The 18,729-nt window shown below is 38.1% G+C and overlaps 1 protein-coding gene across 1 annotated transcript in view; it reads left to right on the top strand.

Moving 5' to 3' along the window:
• DNER (delta/notch like EGF repeat containing) overlaps positions 1–16,555 on the top strand; it is a 136,508-nt gene extending 119,953 nt beyond the window's left edge. The window contains exons 10-13 of the mRNA XM_074590885.1: positions 1,367–1,480; positions 2,584–2,715; positions 8,785–9,031; positions 15,470–16,555. Of these exons, the coding sequence (XP_074446986.1) occupies positions 1,367–1,480; positions 2,584–2,715; positions 8,785–9,031; positions 15,470–15,581 (605 nt within the window). The 3' untranslated portion in view covers positions 15,582–16,555. The remainder of the gene's footprint in view (positions 1–1,366; positions 1,481–2,583; positions 2,716–8,784; positions 9,032–15,469) is intronic.
• The last annotated feature ends 2,174 nt before the right edge of the window (positions 16,556–18,729 follow it).

Genomic DNA, 18,729 nt, shown 5'->3' with positions numbered 1-18,729 from the left:
TTTTCTCACTAATTTTGCCTCTGTATAGTTCATCCTCTTCAAATATGGCTCATACTCTTCAAATTCACAGACTGTCCAATTCCAGTGCAACACAACTGGTATTCATAAGAGAGGTTGGAAAGGCAGCTGCACGTCCACTTGTCACATGAATTTGTCTAACCTCTTCTAGTCCTCCATCGCTGTATGTGCTGTAATCTCCACAAGCAACATAATTCCTTCACTGTCATTCACTGCCTTGTGACTAGAAACATTTTCCTGATGCCAAAGCTGTGTTGCAGTTTTTATACATAATAAACAATATGAGTTTATGCTTCTGTTGACTGTGCATCTTTACAGTTTTCAGGACAGTAAGAATTTAGAAACATGTACCACATTAAAAAGTGAAAAAGGTGCTTGTAATTTGTGTTATCACATGGAAGCATTCAGAATCTTGTCCTGCTTTTCAGTTTGTTGAAATTCTTGAAAAAATTATAAGAATGGGAATACTTGAAGATAACTTCGGATTTTAGCTAAGTGGTCACTTTGGATTCATTCCCAAGCAAAAAATGCTGATAAGACTTAGAATTAGACTTAAACCTTACACCAATCATTCATTATTCACATATGTACATTTATTTTTTTCATGTTTCAGTGCTGTCCATGCACTGATTCGATCGTTCATGTGTTAATTTTTCTGGTTTTATCTGAAAAGTAGATCCAGAGAAAATGATGCATGTAGCAGTGGCAGCAGAGCCTTCCCTCCCATCCCCAGGTGGGAATGCGCTGTGCTTTATGTTGTGTATGCCAGATACGGCTTGCACTGTCTTCTGCAAGGCAAAGCTGCTGAATTCACATAGCCTACACCTGAGAATGAAAGAGCCAAGGTAGTGGCATGAAGTTGAGCCGCCCAATTATTTACTTTTAGCTATACATTTGAATAAATTATTTTCTCTTATTATTGCCTTAGTTGTACTCCTCTGTTTCCTGCAAAAGTCAGAAAGGCATCAGAATGATTAGGTATGTTATTAAAGAAGTTATTACATAAAATTCTTACTCAAGACAATTATTGTTTACATTTGATTGAAGAATATAAGATAGCCAATCAGATTATGCTTTATTACAGCATTGGTTTTTCATAGACGCTCCAGCAGTCCTACCCCTCTTATCCCAAAGCCCTGGTGGGTGGGAAGAGCAGAGAGGAGGCATGTGTGCAAAAGGTTTAGGCACCATCAAATACATGCCTTTAGTCTTACATTAGCCTAATAGGACTGGTTTGAAGGCTGCACGTCATTGTGCTCATCCAGGTGAAGTTGAGTTATCGCATGTACTGATTTCATGCTGTCAGTATAGGCCATGTTAAAGGCATTTACCAATTTTACCTTTTCAGGAAGGCACTGTGAACTATACAAAGATCCTTGTGTTAACATCAACTGTCAGAACGGTGGCACTTGTGACAGTGAGGGTCTAAATGCGACATGTATTTGTGCACCTGGATATACAGGCAAGTAACTTGTACATTACGCAGAACATCTAGTTGTCAGTGTTCACTGTGTCCAAAAGAAAACAAATAGCAAGTAGGACTGTATCTCTTTAAGGAAACAAATTCATTTGGACTTTGCTGAATTGTAATCGGTTTAGGGAGAATGAAAAGTTCTTGATATTACTTGCAACTTCTTTGAATTTCAAAAATTTTGCAGCAAAAAAAGCCTGTTACTAAAGAGAATTCACCAAGCTAACAGATATTTAACGTGCCTTATGACCTTACTGCTTGAGTGTAGATTGCATTTTAAAAACAACATTTTGAAGACTTCCAGGTAAGCCAATATACTAATTGGACACTGTTGAAACTGGAAAATGTTTTAACATTGACCTTAGTTACTGCAAGCTGAAGAAACAACTCATTTCGTTAGCTTAACGTGCAATTGCTCAAAGCCCTAAAGTGCTTGTTATGAATCAATTTACACTTTCAGACTAATGGTAAGCAGCCCATTTAATCCTTTGGCCTTGTATTTAAACTGACATAATTGGTGTAGTCCAAATATCTGCTGTAAAGAGAATTTACAACCTCATGCTCTGTGAGTCATGTAAGGTAATATCCAATGTGATAGTAATAGATAATCCCATTTGTAGCTGTTTTGTAGATCAAATCACGCTTTCTGATCTGTGCTAATTAAAGGGCATTTTTTTGGAAAAAAATTAGCTTTCCTTTGTACAGTGGCTGTTTCTCAGAGGCACTGATTATCTACAGTATTGTATAACACTTCAGAATATACGTGATGTTGTTATACTATGTTTTGTTGAGATGGAACTTGTATTTAAAGAAATGATTCACGCATAATCTGTGTGAGTTTAGTCAAGTCAGTTGGCCCTCAGACTTCATTTTCACCTGGTTGAATGAGCATTATATTTCCTTCTTGATGGCTATATGAGACTTATCTATTGAAACAGTTATATAATACTTCTGATGTTATGAGAATAAAGATGCTATTGAGCTATAAGGTGTTTTGCAGCTACAGCAAAAATTAAATGACTGGTGATGTACCTGCCACATGACGCACCCTCTATATAGAAGTTTGGTTTTTGTTGTTTTTTGTCTGATATAAGGTGAAGAATGTGAAATTGATGTAAATGACTGTGACAGCAACCCATGTCACCATGCTGGAACTTGCATAGATCAGCCTGGTGGTTACACCTGCCATTGTCCACATGGATGGGTTGGTGCAAACTGCGAAATACGTAAGTTTTGTAGTTTTCTAAAAATGTTATATTATAATAAAGAAATTTATATTTGTCTCTAAACACCTATCTGCACAAATACTCTGAATCATCTGTAAATTATCAAAATTCTTTGAAATGCATTTTATTTTAGGACACAATATTTCAAAAGTGGCTATGAAAGTTAGAAAATTCTGTTTCTGGGCACCCTAGTTTGAGATGTGTTGGGCTAGAGATGCTATCTCACAGCTGGCACTAAACAGTTTGCCTTTTAATTGCGCTTATGCTTCAGAGCTTACTTTCATACTTACCTTGGGTAAAGCATACTTCCATAGCATTATAAGTGTGGTCCTAAAAGACTTGTATTGAATTCTTGTAGTAATGTTGCAGCAAAACAGCTTTGAACTTGCTTACCTAAGGAAACAAGTCCTTTGTAAATGTGCCGTGAATTGCATGTGCATGCATTTACCAACTTTTTCAGGAATAACATTTCCAACCATAGGCTGATTTCCACCAAATTTCTTAGAAAGATAAAGGTCTCCAAACCAAAATGTTTCCTAAGCATTTAGTAAGACTTAGAGAGGTTCCATTGGTGGGTCTAATGATGGAACAGCTTCAGTTTTCTTGCTTCTTAGTATTGAGAAAAGCTTCAGTGTAAGCGCACCCTTATTGGAGCAGTAGAGAGTCTGTGAGAGGAAGAGAATATGAAGCCTGGCTGTGGAAGAGTTAAAATGGAAATTAGGCTTCATTAGTTCTGCTGCTCACAGAGCTGCTTTGTATTTCCCTGATGTCTTGTTCTTGGTCTACAGATCTTGTCTTTACCAGGGAGTTTAGCTGTGCGTTTAACTGCTTGAATGCTCAGGTACTGTGGTCATACATCCCTTCAAGTTGTTATACAGATACGCAAGTTTGTGTGAGGGGATTTACACCATGCAGCACAGCTAATGTTGCAAGGATAGGTGATAGACTAAAAAGAAAAAACCACAAACAGAAGAAGGCACTCAGAAAGCTCCTGTCGTACATTCATGACAAAATACCTACACAAAAGCTGGAATAAAAAATATTTTCTAGTCTCATTTACACAAGAAGCATATGAAACCTCTTTTTTACTCTCTTCTAACTTGAACTTCACTTAAACATATTGACTGCTTTTTAAGTTGATTTCTATTCTTGACCATAGTCCTTACTTTAACACAGAAGGCACCTGTTCACACCTGGACTGACATGAAAGTTTTACCTTGACAGGTATTTGACCTTCTCTCGCTGTAATTGTTGGTTGTGAATTCAGTTTCAGTGCTTTCTGTTGAAAGCCAAGGCTGCAGAAGAGCATTGCTAGCCAGTCCAGACATGGTGACAGCACTGCCTTTTTGTTGTCTCTGTGAATGGCGCACACACTTCCTTGTGTGGTACCGAACCCTCGTGACGGTGGGAGCACAACACTGCATGCTATCTGTATGCCATATTGCTCATGCTCAAAGATGCTCAGATGAGCTTTTACTGACAAGGCTGTTAATGATACCTGAAACATGCACATCCAAGTTGATCAGCAAGGCAGTGTAATTCTGCCTGCTTTAGCTAATAAGTAGTGGGCTGACCGACAGATGAGCTTAGTTCTTGGAGAAAGCAATCATCATCCTGAAGTGCCTCGATGTAGTAACAATTACATTTCTGTGGTATTATGCAATGAATAGATGCCAAAGGGAAACATAGAGGCTTGTGTGCTTTCTGAGCCTTTGGGGATGTGCTATATGAAATCAGTGATGCTTGTTCTGGAGTCCCCCTTTGGCTGTCATGCTCTAGTCACTAAGAGTTTGGCTGTTTGCACCACAGATACGTAGCAAGGTGCATATAAACACATGGGAAAACGGGAGGAGCAGAACAGAGGGTGGAATGAGCCTTTTGTACTCTCCAGCTACTCAGTTATTCCTGCTTCTCCCTGTGAGGGACACATGCCCCTAAGCACTATATGTGACAGGTAGGTTCCAGCTTCCACCTGTGGTTGGTCAAGATTTACTCCTTTCCGACCTCATTTGTAAGTGTACGAGAGAGAGAGTGGGTAAACCTCCGCCTAGTCTTTGCTGTCTTGAGTGTGGGGACTGTGTCTGCTTAATGCATATTTCTCTACACATAGCATCTGCTTATAGTTGAACCGCAGTGGCCTTGCCTGCTGCTCGAGAACTTGGATTTTCTGCTTGTATTACACATTTGCAAAATGTACAAGTTAAAATGAGGGGAAGAAGCAACAGCACACTATTGTTGCTGTTTTAAGCCTTTTACTGACCAATTTGTTCTTTTATCATGTGACTGCTATGACATGGGGCAGGGAATTATCTGAGTGTTAACTGGAATTGATGACACTGCAAGGCCAATTCTCAACTAGAAATATTAGACCTTTTCCTTCCATCTCGGTATTTGGAGAATAAATCATAGAATCATTTAGGTTGGAAAAGACCCTTAAGGTCATCGAGTCCAACTGTTAACCTAGCACTGCCAAGTCCACCACTAAACCATGTCCCTAAGTGCCACGTCTACACGTCTTTTAAATAACTCCAAGGATGGTGAGTCAACCACTTCCCTGGGCAGGCTCTTCCAGTGATTGATAACCCTTTCAGTGCAAGAATTTTTCCTAATACCCAATCTAAACCTCCTCTGGTGCAACTTGAGGCTGTTTCCTCTCACATAGCATTGTTCATGGTGATTGTTCTTAATTGAAGAGGTTGAAATTACTGTGGTTTTTACCCAACAAATCAGGATAGCTAATAGACTGTATATATGTAATAATAATATAGGAGATATAAAAAAATGCAACCTAGAAAATTCTGGATTGGTCTTGAAGGAATGAAAACAGGAAAAACAGATCTTTGCATAGTCACATAAAGATACAGTTTGAAGAACAATTAAGTTTAAAATTTGAGGGTTACCAATAGTTTCTTCAATGAGATTAACATCAGCAAATGTCTGATGTTCCTTTGCTATTAAAGTCACTTTGACACAGCAACAAAGTAAAATGATGTGTTTTTATGGGACACCATGATACTTCAAGATAGTCAGGTGTAAGTATGGACATGCAGCCCCTCTAACCAATGCAGTGGCTTACACTCAAAGCTCTGGAAGCTTTCCTAAAGCACTTGGATTTCAACAGGTATATAAAGGATTATGCAAATAGAGAGGGATTGAGTTTTGAAGAAATCACTTTGCAGAAAGGGTTTAAAAGATTTTGATCTGCAGATTCTTTTCTACAGAACTATGTATCCGTGGGAAGATTTTTGTGCTTACTGTCTTTCTCCCAACTGAGAGTTGACCAACTGATGTGAAACCAATTCTGATCATCTCAAGAAATAGAAAGGCCATATCCAGCTCTTTTATAAACAGGTGCAGCACATCTGGTCTCACTGGAGTTGAGTCAATGGGGCAGTGGATTTCTGTTCAGCTCTAAAGATTGAATCTATTAATAAATCTGCTTCTGTTCATCCTTCCACATCTTGTCGTATTTATCATGTTTCAGCAATTTGTGCATAATGGTTAATAATGTATTGGAAATTAAATTTAAACACTGTACACTGGCTTCCTTTGTATTGGGACGTCCCTCTGAATGCTAGAAAAAGACATAATGAAGCCAGGCTTTAGACTTCTCTGGAGGGCGACGAGCAGGTGTTTAGGAGTCATTTGACTAAATGGATCACATTTTATCTTTTGTGATTCTCTGTTACTAGACATGAAGGAGGCTGTTGGTACTTAGTCTTTTTTTGTAGAACAACTCTCTATTTACTATTAATAGCTCCTCATTTTTTCACCAGCTGTTTTATCTGCTTGAAGTGACTAACTTAACAGGATTTCAGGGTTATCATCTTGTCAAACTGTACTCTTTAATTTTCAAGTGCTGTATATACAACAAACTTGACAGGAGATAGAGCTATGTTGCCTGGGTGAACTGTGGTATTTATTATGTCATCTAATGGCCCTTACCAGTGTTATCAATTCCAATTAAACAGGATTAAATCGGTCTTAATTATAAAGAGGATATTTTTCCTTTCAAAATTAAATGTATTTGCATAAAAAGTTAATGAAGCATTCACTGTAAAAATGGTTACAAAATGTCTCATATGAATTCTCTAATGCCTGGTGGTTATTTGTTAATATCATTACCTTTGCCACTTTTGTAATTATTCATGTAGTTACCAAGGTAAGCCAAACCATGTGGTTACTTGAAAACTAACATAACGAAGTATTTGTAGTACAGACTGTGCGGTGCACATTGAAATCTAATTTTTAATTAATTTTATGAACGTTACTATGACAACTGAGAATACTGTGATTTTTAGCTGTCATGTGTTCTTTCTAATCTTTGGAGTATAAGCTGTTAATCTTCGTATTTTTATCTGGTAAGGAAGAAAGGAGGACATTTCTCATCCTTATCATCCAGAGATGGAAAAGACACAGAGTCTAAATCAGAACTGTCTTGCCATATATCTGTGCACATTATATCTGAATTTGGCCTAGTCTGACAACCTGACAGAAACCACCGGGTGTGACGAATGTGCTGTAGAACAGAAATAGAAACCCATCCCAAACTTCACAGAGCACAGCTGTATTCTCCCCCTCATATCCCGACTGGGCAAATTGCAGTAACGGCATTTTAGAAACATTAAATCACTGAATGATTCGGGCTGATCAAAACTCTACTGACCTCTGAAGAAGATAGCACAAACAAGCAGTCCTGTAAACTCAGCTCAAAATTGCAGACAAAAAGTCTAAGCAAGCCCAAGCTCAAAGATGCTCCAGGACAACTTTTACTACTGTAAACAATGAGAAACCATTTCTTCAAACTCTGCTCAGGTGAATCCCACGTGTTACAGCTTCAGGCTTTCTCCCTACCTTCCTCTAAAATGAATTCTACACACACACACACACACACACCGCCTCCCTCTCTTCTTATACATTCCCCTGTATTTCTACCACAGATGGAGACTATATCCACAGATGCCACTAAACTTGTGATTTCAGCTTAGGTGCTTGAATCAGTTACCTGCCATCATCAACATCCTGGAGAGGTGGCTTCTAAGAATATCTTAAATTCCCAAAGCGTATGCTTGATAGCCCTATTCCCAGACTGTTTGTGATTAAGTAAAGGGAGTTTCTAAACCAGTGCAAAGTGGAAGTCCATTTGAAAAAGGAACAGTCACCTGCTAGAAATAACTTTTGCAGAGTGTCAGATTTCTGTAGCCAGAATGATTGAAGTCTATTCTTGATTTTAAATAATTTATGAGACCATAGGCTTAAAAGATTGCCAAAAATGAAATTCCCTAGAGGAAAGTAGAGGTTAATTAGAAATACTCTGACCCATGCTAGAGGAAAACAGATCTGAGGACATAGGACATCTGATAGACAATAGTTTGGACATCAAGAATATTTATAAAGAAGGTTTGGAATACATAAATACAGTCTTCCAGATTGGCTTGGCTTTAAGGTCTGCTTTGAGACCTCTCAGGGAAATTATGCCTGAGAGAAGACTAGTTGTCTCACTACTGTAGCACCTTATGAGATACCATTTTTGGTATGAAATGCTGGTTTTGAAGCCTCTGCGGTGTGGTGAAGGTAAGCATAGCAAAAGCCTGTGTTTCAAATTAAAAACCAAGCATGTTTAATACATATTAAATCACACATTTTAGTAGAAGGGTTCACTAACTATTAGAACAAAATGCACAGAGAATTGGTGGACTACTAGAAGCTTTTACATAAAACCTGCCTGCCTTTAGAGAACACATAGTATATTATAACATAATGCAAGAATTAGTATGTCAATTTCTATGACTTGGGTTACACAGGAGATCAAACTAGGTAAGTGTTCCTATATGACCTTAAAAATCTATAAAAAAAGATGGGTGAAGGTTCAATATAGTGCTATTCAAATTTGTTGCACTTTAGGCATGGTGACATCCGTAACAGAGCCTGGGAAGGTTCAAATTACGTATCCCTCTGGCTTGCAAAGTCTCCACAGAAATAGTGAAAGCGAATACCATAAAATAATTGTATTCAGCAGGAAGGATATAAAATACTAATTAATGATGACCTTTTATTTCTTATCGGCAGATCTGCAGTGGAAGTCCGGGCATATGGCAGAGAGTCTAACAAATATGCCTCGTCACTCCCTCTACATCATAATTGGGGCTCTCTGCGTAGCATTTGTCCTGATGCTGATCATTCTGATTGTGGGAATATGTCGCATCAGCCGCATTGAATATCAAGGCTCTTCCAGGCCAGCCTATGAAGAATTTTACAACTGTAGAAGCATTGACAGTGAATTCAGTAATGCAATTGCTTCTATCCGACATGCCAGGTTTGTTCTGGGGATGTAATTTAAAAGAAATCTGTTACAATACATAATTTGAGTCCACGCGTAGTGCATCTAACTGCTGCTGGTGGAGAATGGGCTGCTTCGCTGTGACAAGACAGGATCACCAGCATCGCTCGTTGTTCTTTTTTGATCCCTATTCTGTTCTGTTCTGAAGTGTTATAATCCGGCACAACTCCTTGAAAACAGAGACAGTTATTCTGAATTTATTTAGCGTAACTAGTGAAGAGGGGCAGATGCAGAGTTCTTAGCCTGTAGGATCTTCTGTTTGGGATGTATATATTCTTTAACTGATACACACAAGTAATTTGATTAGATAGTAAAGGCGTGTTGATTTTTGTGACTAATTTACCAGATTTAGTGAGACTCTCTTCAAAACACTAATTTTTTTGCTCCTGTTTGCCTCAAATTAGGATCTTTCTTACTTGCTTTTCTAGAGATAGTAATCTTTTAATTTTAATGGAGCACTTGCAAGCCAGGGCATTGAGTGTTAGACTGATACAAAAGTAGGACTGGAAGGGATTTGAGAGCTCAAGTGTAAGCTATTGCACTGATATAACATTAATTATACCTAGTTCCCTGCCAGCAATTGTGTTTAAAAACCTCCAAAGGAGTTGAGTAGAGTTAGAAAGGGCTTTCCTAAAAACCAACCTAGATTTTCTTTGCTGTGAATTAGGCCGCTTCTTTCTTACTGCTCTTCAGGTTATCATGAAGCATAATTTATCACTGTTTCCTTTACAGTAATCATGTACATCAGGCATCATCTGTCCATGTCCTGTCCCCCTGCATTCCTGCCCCCCCCCCTTTTTTTTAACAACAAAAACAAACAAAGCAAAACAACCCTTTTCTTCCCTAGGCTAAACTAACCCATTCTTCAGTATCTCCTCCTGGATCATGTCAGCTTCTTTATTGTCTCCCTGGGACATACTTCAGATTGTCTTTCTCTTCTTTTGAAGGCTGGTCCCCCACTGGAAATAGTTTTCCAGCTGAAGGTTTACCTGTACCAAATGAACTGAGCAATCACCGCCTGTATCTTAGTTATGGCATTCCTGTTTGTACATCTGAAAATGAAACCTATGCTTTTTTTTAATTTAATTTGCATTACACTAATGACTGATGATTTAATTTTGTGACCTGTTAGACCTTTTCCTCACCCCAAGATCCTTCATGCCATTTTGCTTCCTAGCCAGTATTGTTTCTGCTGTATTTGACATCTCTCTTAATAGGGTAGAATGTTCATTTTTATTGTTTCTTTTTCCCATTTCTTCAATTTGTCAAGGTCACTTCAAATTCCAACAAGAGCGTTCATGTGTGTTGCTATTAAAATGCTTTTAAAAGAATGGAGGGAGACACATTCCTTTGCATCGACATGCAGAAATGCGTGCATAGTGGTTGGGGATTGCTGGTAATTCATTTTCCAAATACTCCAGTTCTGTTTAAATTAAATTGACTAATTTGTACCACCACTGAAGTCGTCAAAGTTATCTGAAATGGATGAGGAGTTCCCACAGCCTCAGTTAATCACATCGCAGCTTTGGGCAGTAGCTCTTTAAACTGTTCCAACTAGATTACAACAAAACATTTGTTCATTGTCAAAATATATTAGTCAGTAAATACTTCAAAAAGAAAGATGTGTATAGGTGATTTAACATAGCAACAAAATCAGTGTTCTTTTAAGTCCTCCCTTGAAGTCTCCTTTGCCACTTACCCTCACATCTCTTCCAGTAGGAGCTCAGCATCTCCACACCATACACATCCTGAGAACTCCTTTTTCCTTCAGTAGCGTAGTGGGAAACGAGGGAGTTGCTTTATGGCCCATAAAAAGCTTTATAGTTTTTTATTATTTGGCCTTTTCAGTGTCTACTATTATGTACTATACATCTCCAAGGATGGAGAGCAAGGTGAAAAATGATAATGTTAATCTTTCAAATTAATCAGACCTCCCTCCTATTACTGCAGCAGTGATGAATGTGTCAGTCCTGTTCAGTTACTACTGGCTGAAGTGGTACCTTGCACTTCCCCAGGGACTGGAATGGGACTCCTGAGGAACAGTGTGAAACACCTGGGTTTTCTTAGTTACTTCTTAAAGCAAATTTGGCAGCTTTCTATCTAAGGGTACCAAGGAAAAGCATACCAGCAAGGCAGGATCATTTTAATATGAATTTTCCCTGTCTTTTACAGTTTCACCATCAGGTAATGGAAATGGTAAAAGATTTCTTGTATGAAACCTTTCAGATCTTGGAAGCTGGGCTAGTTCAGGTCTTTGTTGCTACTGTCTGGATTGCTCTGAATGAATCCCTGTTTATTACTGAAGGCAGAAGTATAGAAAAACAAGTTTTCATCAGGGTTAAATAGCCTCCAAAGAAGTTCTTAGACTTGGATATATTCATGATGATTTTTCAGATTCATATTATGCAGTTAAAATTATTTATTGGAACCTGTCAATAAAGGGTTTCCCTATCTTGGGAAAGGTGTTTCTACTTAATGCAAATGAAAATAAATGTTTTCATTCTAAATAATTCTCTGTGCCTCTCAGAGAATGGATGCCTTATAAAAATTCAAGATAGAGCTGCCAAGTCAGGTAATTCACCGAGGTTTAATGTGAAGATTATTGTGTTTATTTTGGTTTCAGGAAGATATAAACCACTGCTTTTGGTTCCTTCAATCCTGGAAGAAGAGCACAACTTTTATAATTATTTTTGCATAGTCTCTAAAATCTGGATATTAAAAATACCAAGGTCTGAATTTCAGAATTACTGTATTTGACACCTACTTTCAAACAATAGATTCTCATCATTTTCTGAAAATCATTCCCTTTCCCAGTTAGATACTTAAACTTGTTAGTAAAAATGGAGGCCTAAGGAAAAGTGAGTAGATCATTTTCTTTAAATATAAGGTTTATGTTAAAGTCAGTAGGTGTCCAGGGAATGTGGATGCCTGTTGCATATTCAGTAAATGACTTTTTCTTGATAGCTTTATATAATTTGATCTTTGCTAATCAAGGTACTTACTGTAAGAGAAAATGAACGTGCTCAAGGATCACTATTAATAAATGTCTACTTCTAGTGAATGTTCTTAGAATTAGCAGATCAAAACTAGACAGTTTTCTAGCAAGGTGAAGCACAGTGCTCTTTAGTATTCATTATCCAGTGAGTAAATAAATGCTCCTTGTATGTTAAAACTTATACATTTTAAAGAGAAGACTGTAATGAAATAGTTGACCACTGGCTACTACAATCATAAGACTTCATTGAACTGGAACCAGGATCTGCTGTGGAAATGATCTGGATCGTTCACTTCAAAAAAGCATCCGCAACAAATTCATAAAATATCTGCTTACAGAGACTGTAAATTTTTTGTATGTCTAGATATCATTAGCAGTAGACTTCATGCACTTCTTACAGTGTAGTTTATTTAATTTTCACTTTCGTGTGCTGACTCTTGTTCTGTCTATGTGTGAGTTGAGGAGTCTGGTTCATCAGACTCTGATTGTCATCTTGTCACAGTAGGGTAAGCTTCTCTCCACTGCAGATTCTCCACATTCCTGTGTTTGAGTTGACTGTTAGACTGACACGTCCTAAGCTTCCTGAATCTGATGAGCTTCAGCACATGCTCATTTCTTGCCATTTCTGACACAGGTTTCAGTGATGAGTTTCAGTCAGCTACCTCTTTGTGAAAGTGCGATCACATGCACAAGTACTCTGATCTCTATGGCACGTGCCCGTTGCCTGGTCCTCTGCCAGAGTCTCAACTTTGTGGGAACTTTAGGATTACAATTCAATTATACTAAGGAATGAAAAATACCACTTGCACACAAAGCCTTTTCTCTGAATAATGCAGAAGAAATTATTCTTCTCATTATTCTCCTCCTGTGGAAGCAAAAATAATCCCTTCCTCCTGTGGGTATGCTTTTTTTTAAAAAAAAAAATAAAATTCTGGTCTCTCTCTTTGCCTTCTCTTATTTGAACTTTATTTGTGGACTTCTTATACCCATTGCTGGTTTTGAACAGAGTAGCAACGTGTGGTTTCTTTATTCTGCTTCTGGGAAAACTCCAAACTCCAGCCTATCCCACGGGAGTTGGAGGATACTACTTCGCCAGGGTTCAGCTGTCCAATGTTCTCAGAAGTCTTCTACTTGAATGGAATTGTTGAGGTTAAGGACTCTCTGTGGTTACCCATCTTTCGAATGTCCTTCTGAGGAAGTGGAGGGGCAACGCTGTTCCACAGCTGAAGCAGAATTTGCAGTCTCTCTCACACATACTTATATACACACACACGGAGCTGCCTGTGCCCAGCAGGATTCCTAGTTTGAATATATACTGTCCTCAAAATTGTCATGGAACCCTCAGTCTCGCTTGTCAAGTTACAGAGATTGCTCTTGTTCAATGTTTCATCACAAAGTACATTTTCTAATTCTCATGTCATTTACCTGACTTTGTGAGGTTGTATTGGTAATTGTTATGTTTTCTTTTGTGTCTTCAATGAAATGATAAAATAGCATCCTTGTGCAATCCTACAAGATACACGGCCATTGAACTAAGATGTTCCATTTAACAATTCTGTTTTCAGTCCTCCGAGGTTTGTGTTAACTCTGTTTAATGTTACGAGCAGGGACTGGCTTCTGAACCGCCTGATCAAAGCACTGTGGTCTATCAGCTAGATGGTTCAGCCAGGCCACAAACAGCTAGCACATGTGCTGTGGTCTTTTCTCAGCGTTTTCTAATTAGGGGCACATGTCAACCCTGACCTACACAAGAGAAAGGCTTTTGTACTGCTTCAGTGTGTGCAACAAACCATGTGTTCTCTACCTGCCAAAAAGGGCAAAATTTGACTTAAATCATTGGAAAATGTTCATCATCATTTGTATCTATGCAAAACTCTATTTTCTTTAAACTCTTGAGAATCTCTTTGACGGAGAAAAAGGATGCTACAGAATTAATTTCTGCCATAACTTGATTCCTTCATTCAGTTCTTGGAATCTTATCTCATTTGCAGAAAATCAGGTTTATCCATCGTGACACTGATGAGTGAACATGGCCTGTCTGTATTTATTAAAGTAAACTATAGAAGGAAGCAAACATTCATGCATGGAATGTATCTAGCGTGTCCTTATTGACAGCTGAAGTACTTTGAAAAAATGAAATTTCCACCATATAGATCATAATGATTCCAGCCATTTCAGTTTTGTCAACGATTCTAGATCACTGAAAACAGCCAAGAATTAAATTGGAACAGCCAGGAAGTTGCATAAAAATCTTGGAAAAAAAAAAATCAAGTTAATTTTGGTTTGATCTAAATATTATCCTCAAATTCTTAATTTTCTAAATCTCACCTTCCAGTGTGCACAATTTAAATTAATAGAGACTTAATATGGTACATAAGAAGGGGATAAAAAGAATCCTTAGTGAGGATCACTACATAAATAAGTCTTTTTGTGTTAATACTTGCTCTGCATCAAGTCCATAAAGAAAGCAGACTTGATACTTTTTTTGCCTCATTTTCCTGTGATCCTTTTTGTTACTTAAAGCTGCTGCAATTGTTGTCAGAACACTTTAATATTTTTTCCACTTACAAGTTGCATTTTTAGCACTACTTTTGTATCTTAAAAAATGATCAGAAGAGTGATAGACTGTCTGTACAATGCAAAGGCACCTAAAGGAGCTCTGGATGTGCCGGCACTGGGGCCACAATGATAGAGCCACAGGGTTCTCTGCACAGGCAGGTGCAGCCTGGTTCGTAGCAGTGGTGGATGCCCAGGAGGAGCACGCTGTTGATCTGATTCTTCTGCTTGTGAACCTTTGCTAGATAAGTTATGTTTACGTGGCATCGCAATACCCTAACTGCCATCGATTTTGCCAGTGTTGCAAATAGCGTGCAGCACATTGATAATTTAAACGTGCTTCTCAACTGGATGTCAGGTGAGCAAAGACTTCAAGTTCATTTGTAAAATTCTTTGTCCTCAGGTTGCAACTCAATTCAGTGCACAACTGTTGCATTTCCAAATACAAATGTAACATAGTTGTCTGTTGTTTTCTTATTATTTGTAAATATACACAACCTGAAAGCTGGTTGTTAGAGCAGGATCTAAAATATAATTCTGGCCTTGCTGAAACTGTATCAGTTTCACTCTCACCTTACATAGTCTTCCCATATTCTGATACCGCTGAATTCCATAGCAGAATTCCTGTAGCCATGGGATCTGTTTCTTGTTTGCAAAAAGATTTTATTTTTTTTATTTGATTCATATATTTCAAAAGTCACAGTTCAGAAATATGGAAGTTTAAATATTTTGGCATGTTACAATACAATTTAGAATTTATCTAGGCTCTCTGGGTTTGCTTCTGACTGCATAGCATAACTCAGTGGGTTGTTGCCATTCATTCATACTTCTGTTTGTCACCAAAAGCTCTCTTTTGTTTGCAGGTTTGGCAAGAAATCCCGACCTGCAATGTATGATGCAACCCCCATCGCTTATGAAGATTACAGCCCAGACGACAAGCCTTTGGTTACACTGATTAAGACAAAAGATTTGTAATCTAGTGTATCTTTTTTGGATTATTTTTCAAAAGGATGGGCTACTAACCTAATTTAAATATTTTTAAGAAAAAAGCATAAGTAATTTAAACCATTAGATGCTTCAGAATTTTCTGTAGAATATTTAAGAACCAATTTTCTGCAGCTTTTAGTTTGGAAAAATATTTTAAAACAGAATTTGTGAACTTCATGAATTACATTTTAATGTACCTTGAGCTCTATAAACTATAAGCTTACGATAGTGTGTGCTTTTTTCTTGGTAGACACTATTACTAAACCCAGATGAGTTTCTTGTGGTTGTTACAGAGCAGAAAACAATAATTAATGAGGAGTTCTTTATGACATGTCAGTGCCAGCTTTCTCAGTAGAGGTAGGAAAAATGTGAAGCATAATATGATATATAATATATCCATTAATTAAAAAAGTCTAAAATGTTTGTGTTGTGAAAAAGAAACTAGTACAAATTATTATTCCTAATCTGAATGAATTAGCTTTTGCCTTATTCCATGCATGGATAGATAACCTATTTCTCCATTATTTCCTGAAAGTTGCTGAAACATACTCTTGAGTTGACGTTTGACATTTTTGTAATAGTATTCAGGCTAGGCCTTGTATAATAATTAAAGTGCCTCTTGAGGCAAGGTAAGGGCATGATCCTTTAAACATTGAAATCAATGACAGAACTTCCATTGACTTCAGTGGGCATGGGATTGGATCCTACAATTGGACCGAATCTATATTTTTCTTTAAAGGTTAAAGTTTTTTATATTGTGAGTAAACTAAGCATATGGTTTGGGTTGTTTGTTTCCTAAAGGTTGTTGATGTACAGTATCGTTTCATGAAATATTGTGTATTTCTCATAGTGCTTCTTATTTAGGATCAGTATGGGGTTTTTGTGGCTGTATTTGATTGCTTACGGGCTTCTTAAAATTCTTGCTTATTTCAGAAAATATTGAATAAATGTTATCAAGTGAAGATTGCAGCTGTTCCTTTTGTTTTTCCTCATTTGAAAGTGCAATGTTATCTATAAATTTGAAAGGACATGAGCATATAAATAACGCCGAAAGAAGATACTCCAGCTGTTAATTTGAAAAGGAAAAAAAAGGATTACTTTTATTAACAAGGTAATCTCTCAAAAGTGAGGCAAATGCAGCACCGGAGTAAAGATAGGTCCATACGAACCACAACCTGTTCCTGAGTGGATCTGACTGCGAATCATAGAAACATAGAATGGTTTGGGTTGGAAGGGACCTTAAAGATCATCTAGTTCCAACCCCCCTGCCATGGGCAGGGACACCTCCCACTAGACCAGGTCTGGGCTCCAAGTTGTAGCAAGAGTAAGTTTTTGCCACAGAACAACATGTTTATGTGAGCAGGCTTGATCTGACTTTGTGTTCCAAAGAGGCCTGCCATTGGGGAAGCCAAGACTGCATGGTATAGAGGCAACTTGCTGTGGCTACCTATAGATCCTGCTGTGTGCTGCTGTGCTGGGGCCAGTCAGCACTGTTGTATTACAGCCTGATAAGCACAGAAGGGCTAAGCTCTGGTAAACCTCTTAATGTTGCAAAATCTTGGAATGCATCCAAAATCTTCGTATTTCACGTAAATAACATTTCCAGACAAAAAACCCCAACCACCTATGTCCCCAGGAAAACACAAGCTTCTGATCACCTGTGCGAGGACAGCTGTTGGCTCAGACAGTCCTTCCCTTTCCTTGCTACTGCTGACATCTCCAGACCTCAGGCCACTAAAAACAAATGTAATTAGGAATTGTAAAGATTAGAAAGCTGCCACTGGTTTTACTGTCTTGTTTAGGTGGGCAGAGTGCATCTGGTATATTTATTTTAATTTGGAATTTCATTGTTATTACTGCTTCTGGTTACATTCATAGCAATTGAAATATTTTCCACATCTTGCACAATTAGTGCTGACAAGAGGTAGACAAATCATTGCAGATCAAGCTGTTACTGTTGCTAAAATGTAAATTTCATTGTGATGTTACATTTGAGTTCACCATTTAAAACAAAACAAAAAAAAAATGACAGTATATGCAGCAGATATGCGCCAAATTTGAAATGTTGTAAAGGAAAGCAAAGGAAAACACCTTTTAGTAGCACTGTTACCTGTTAGAGAAGCACTGCTCAAAGAGTCTTACTGTTAGGAATGGCTGGATGGTGAATATGCAGGTTAGTAACACCACGCTGTGTTTGAATTATGGAAACCCCAAATGCATCTCAGAAATCCAGAACACCTTTCCTGACATCCTGTATCTGCTACCATCGGCTTTCAATGGCATTGGCCCAAGACAATAATTACTAGTAGGAGACCTAAAAAACTAGATTCAAGCCTCCCTTTCATTCTTCAGGCACAGTTTTCGATGACAAAGGTTGTGCTTTTGCATCTGTTGGCTGCCAGACCAGCTTCTTTCATTGGTACAGTCTGCTGCTGCTTTACTCCAGGTATGGAAACTTCTGTTTTTGGTGACTTCCACGTGACTTCCAGGAATGTTTTAAGGACGCCTTAGAAAGAAGGGCCAGGAAGAAGCTATACCCTATGCCATTTTTTGTGACTTGTGTGGAACAGGGGCAAATACATTGATCTTATAATTGATTTGTTAATCACATAGAAAAGAAATACTCATTGTTCAGAGTTTTTGGCCTTTTCAGTGGTAAAATATTGGTTTATCTTTGAAGATCTACAAATCTATATAAAGCACGGAAACAAGTGACTGTTGTTCTAGGGAACATACATATTCACAGTCCGTATTTTACAGGAGAGGTGTTGCAATGAGCAGCAGCCCTTCTGCATACAAATCACACCTTGGTAGTGATTCTTGACCATTCTATATTTCTCTCAAGTGACTGACCTGAAAGATAAGTAATTTGTGAGGAGCTATTTTCCTGTCAGCTTGCAGCCTCTAGCTTCTGTAAATCATCCTGTGCTTCCTGTGAATTGTGCTTTGAAAATTACCTTTGCTCCTTCCAATTTATTTTATTGAACTCTGATGGCATGTTACGCATGCACTATGCCTGTATCTGCGCAGTTCTGAGATACTTGTGAGGCACTGCGCTGCCTGCCAAATGGAGCAACCCTCAGAGCCAGAGGGAACAAACCCATCCTGGGTTTTTATCCCAGCTCTGAAGCTGCCA

Source organism: Larus michahellis, chromosome 6, assembly GCF_964199755.1.
Source record: "Larus michahellis chromosome 6, bLarMic1.1, whole genome shotgun sequence".
Classification (NCBI taxonomy): domain Eukaryota; kingdom Metazoa; phylum Chordata; class Aves; order Charadriiformes; family Laridae; genus Larus; species Larus michahellis.
This window is presented reverse-complemented; position numbering and strand designations above follow the sequence as displayed.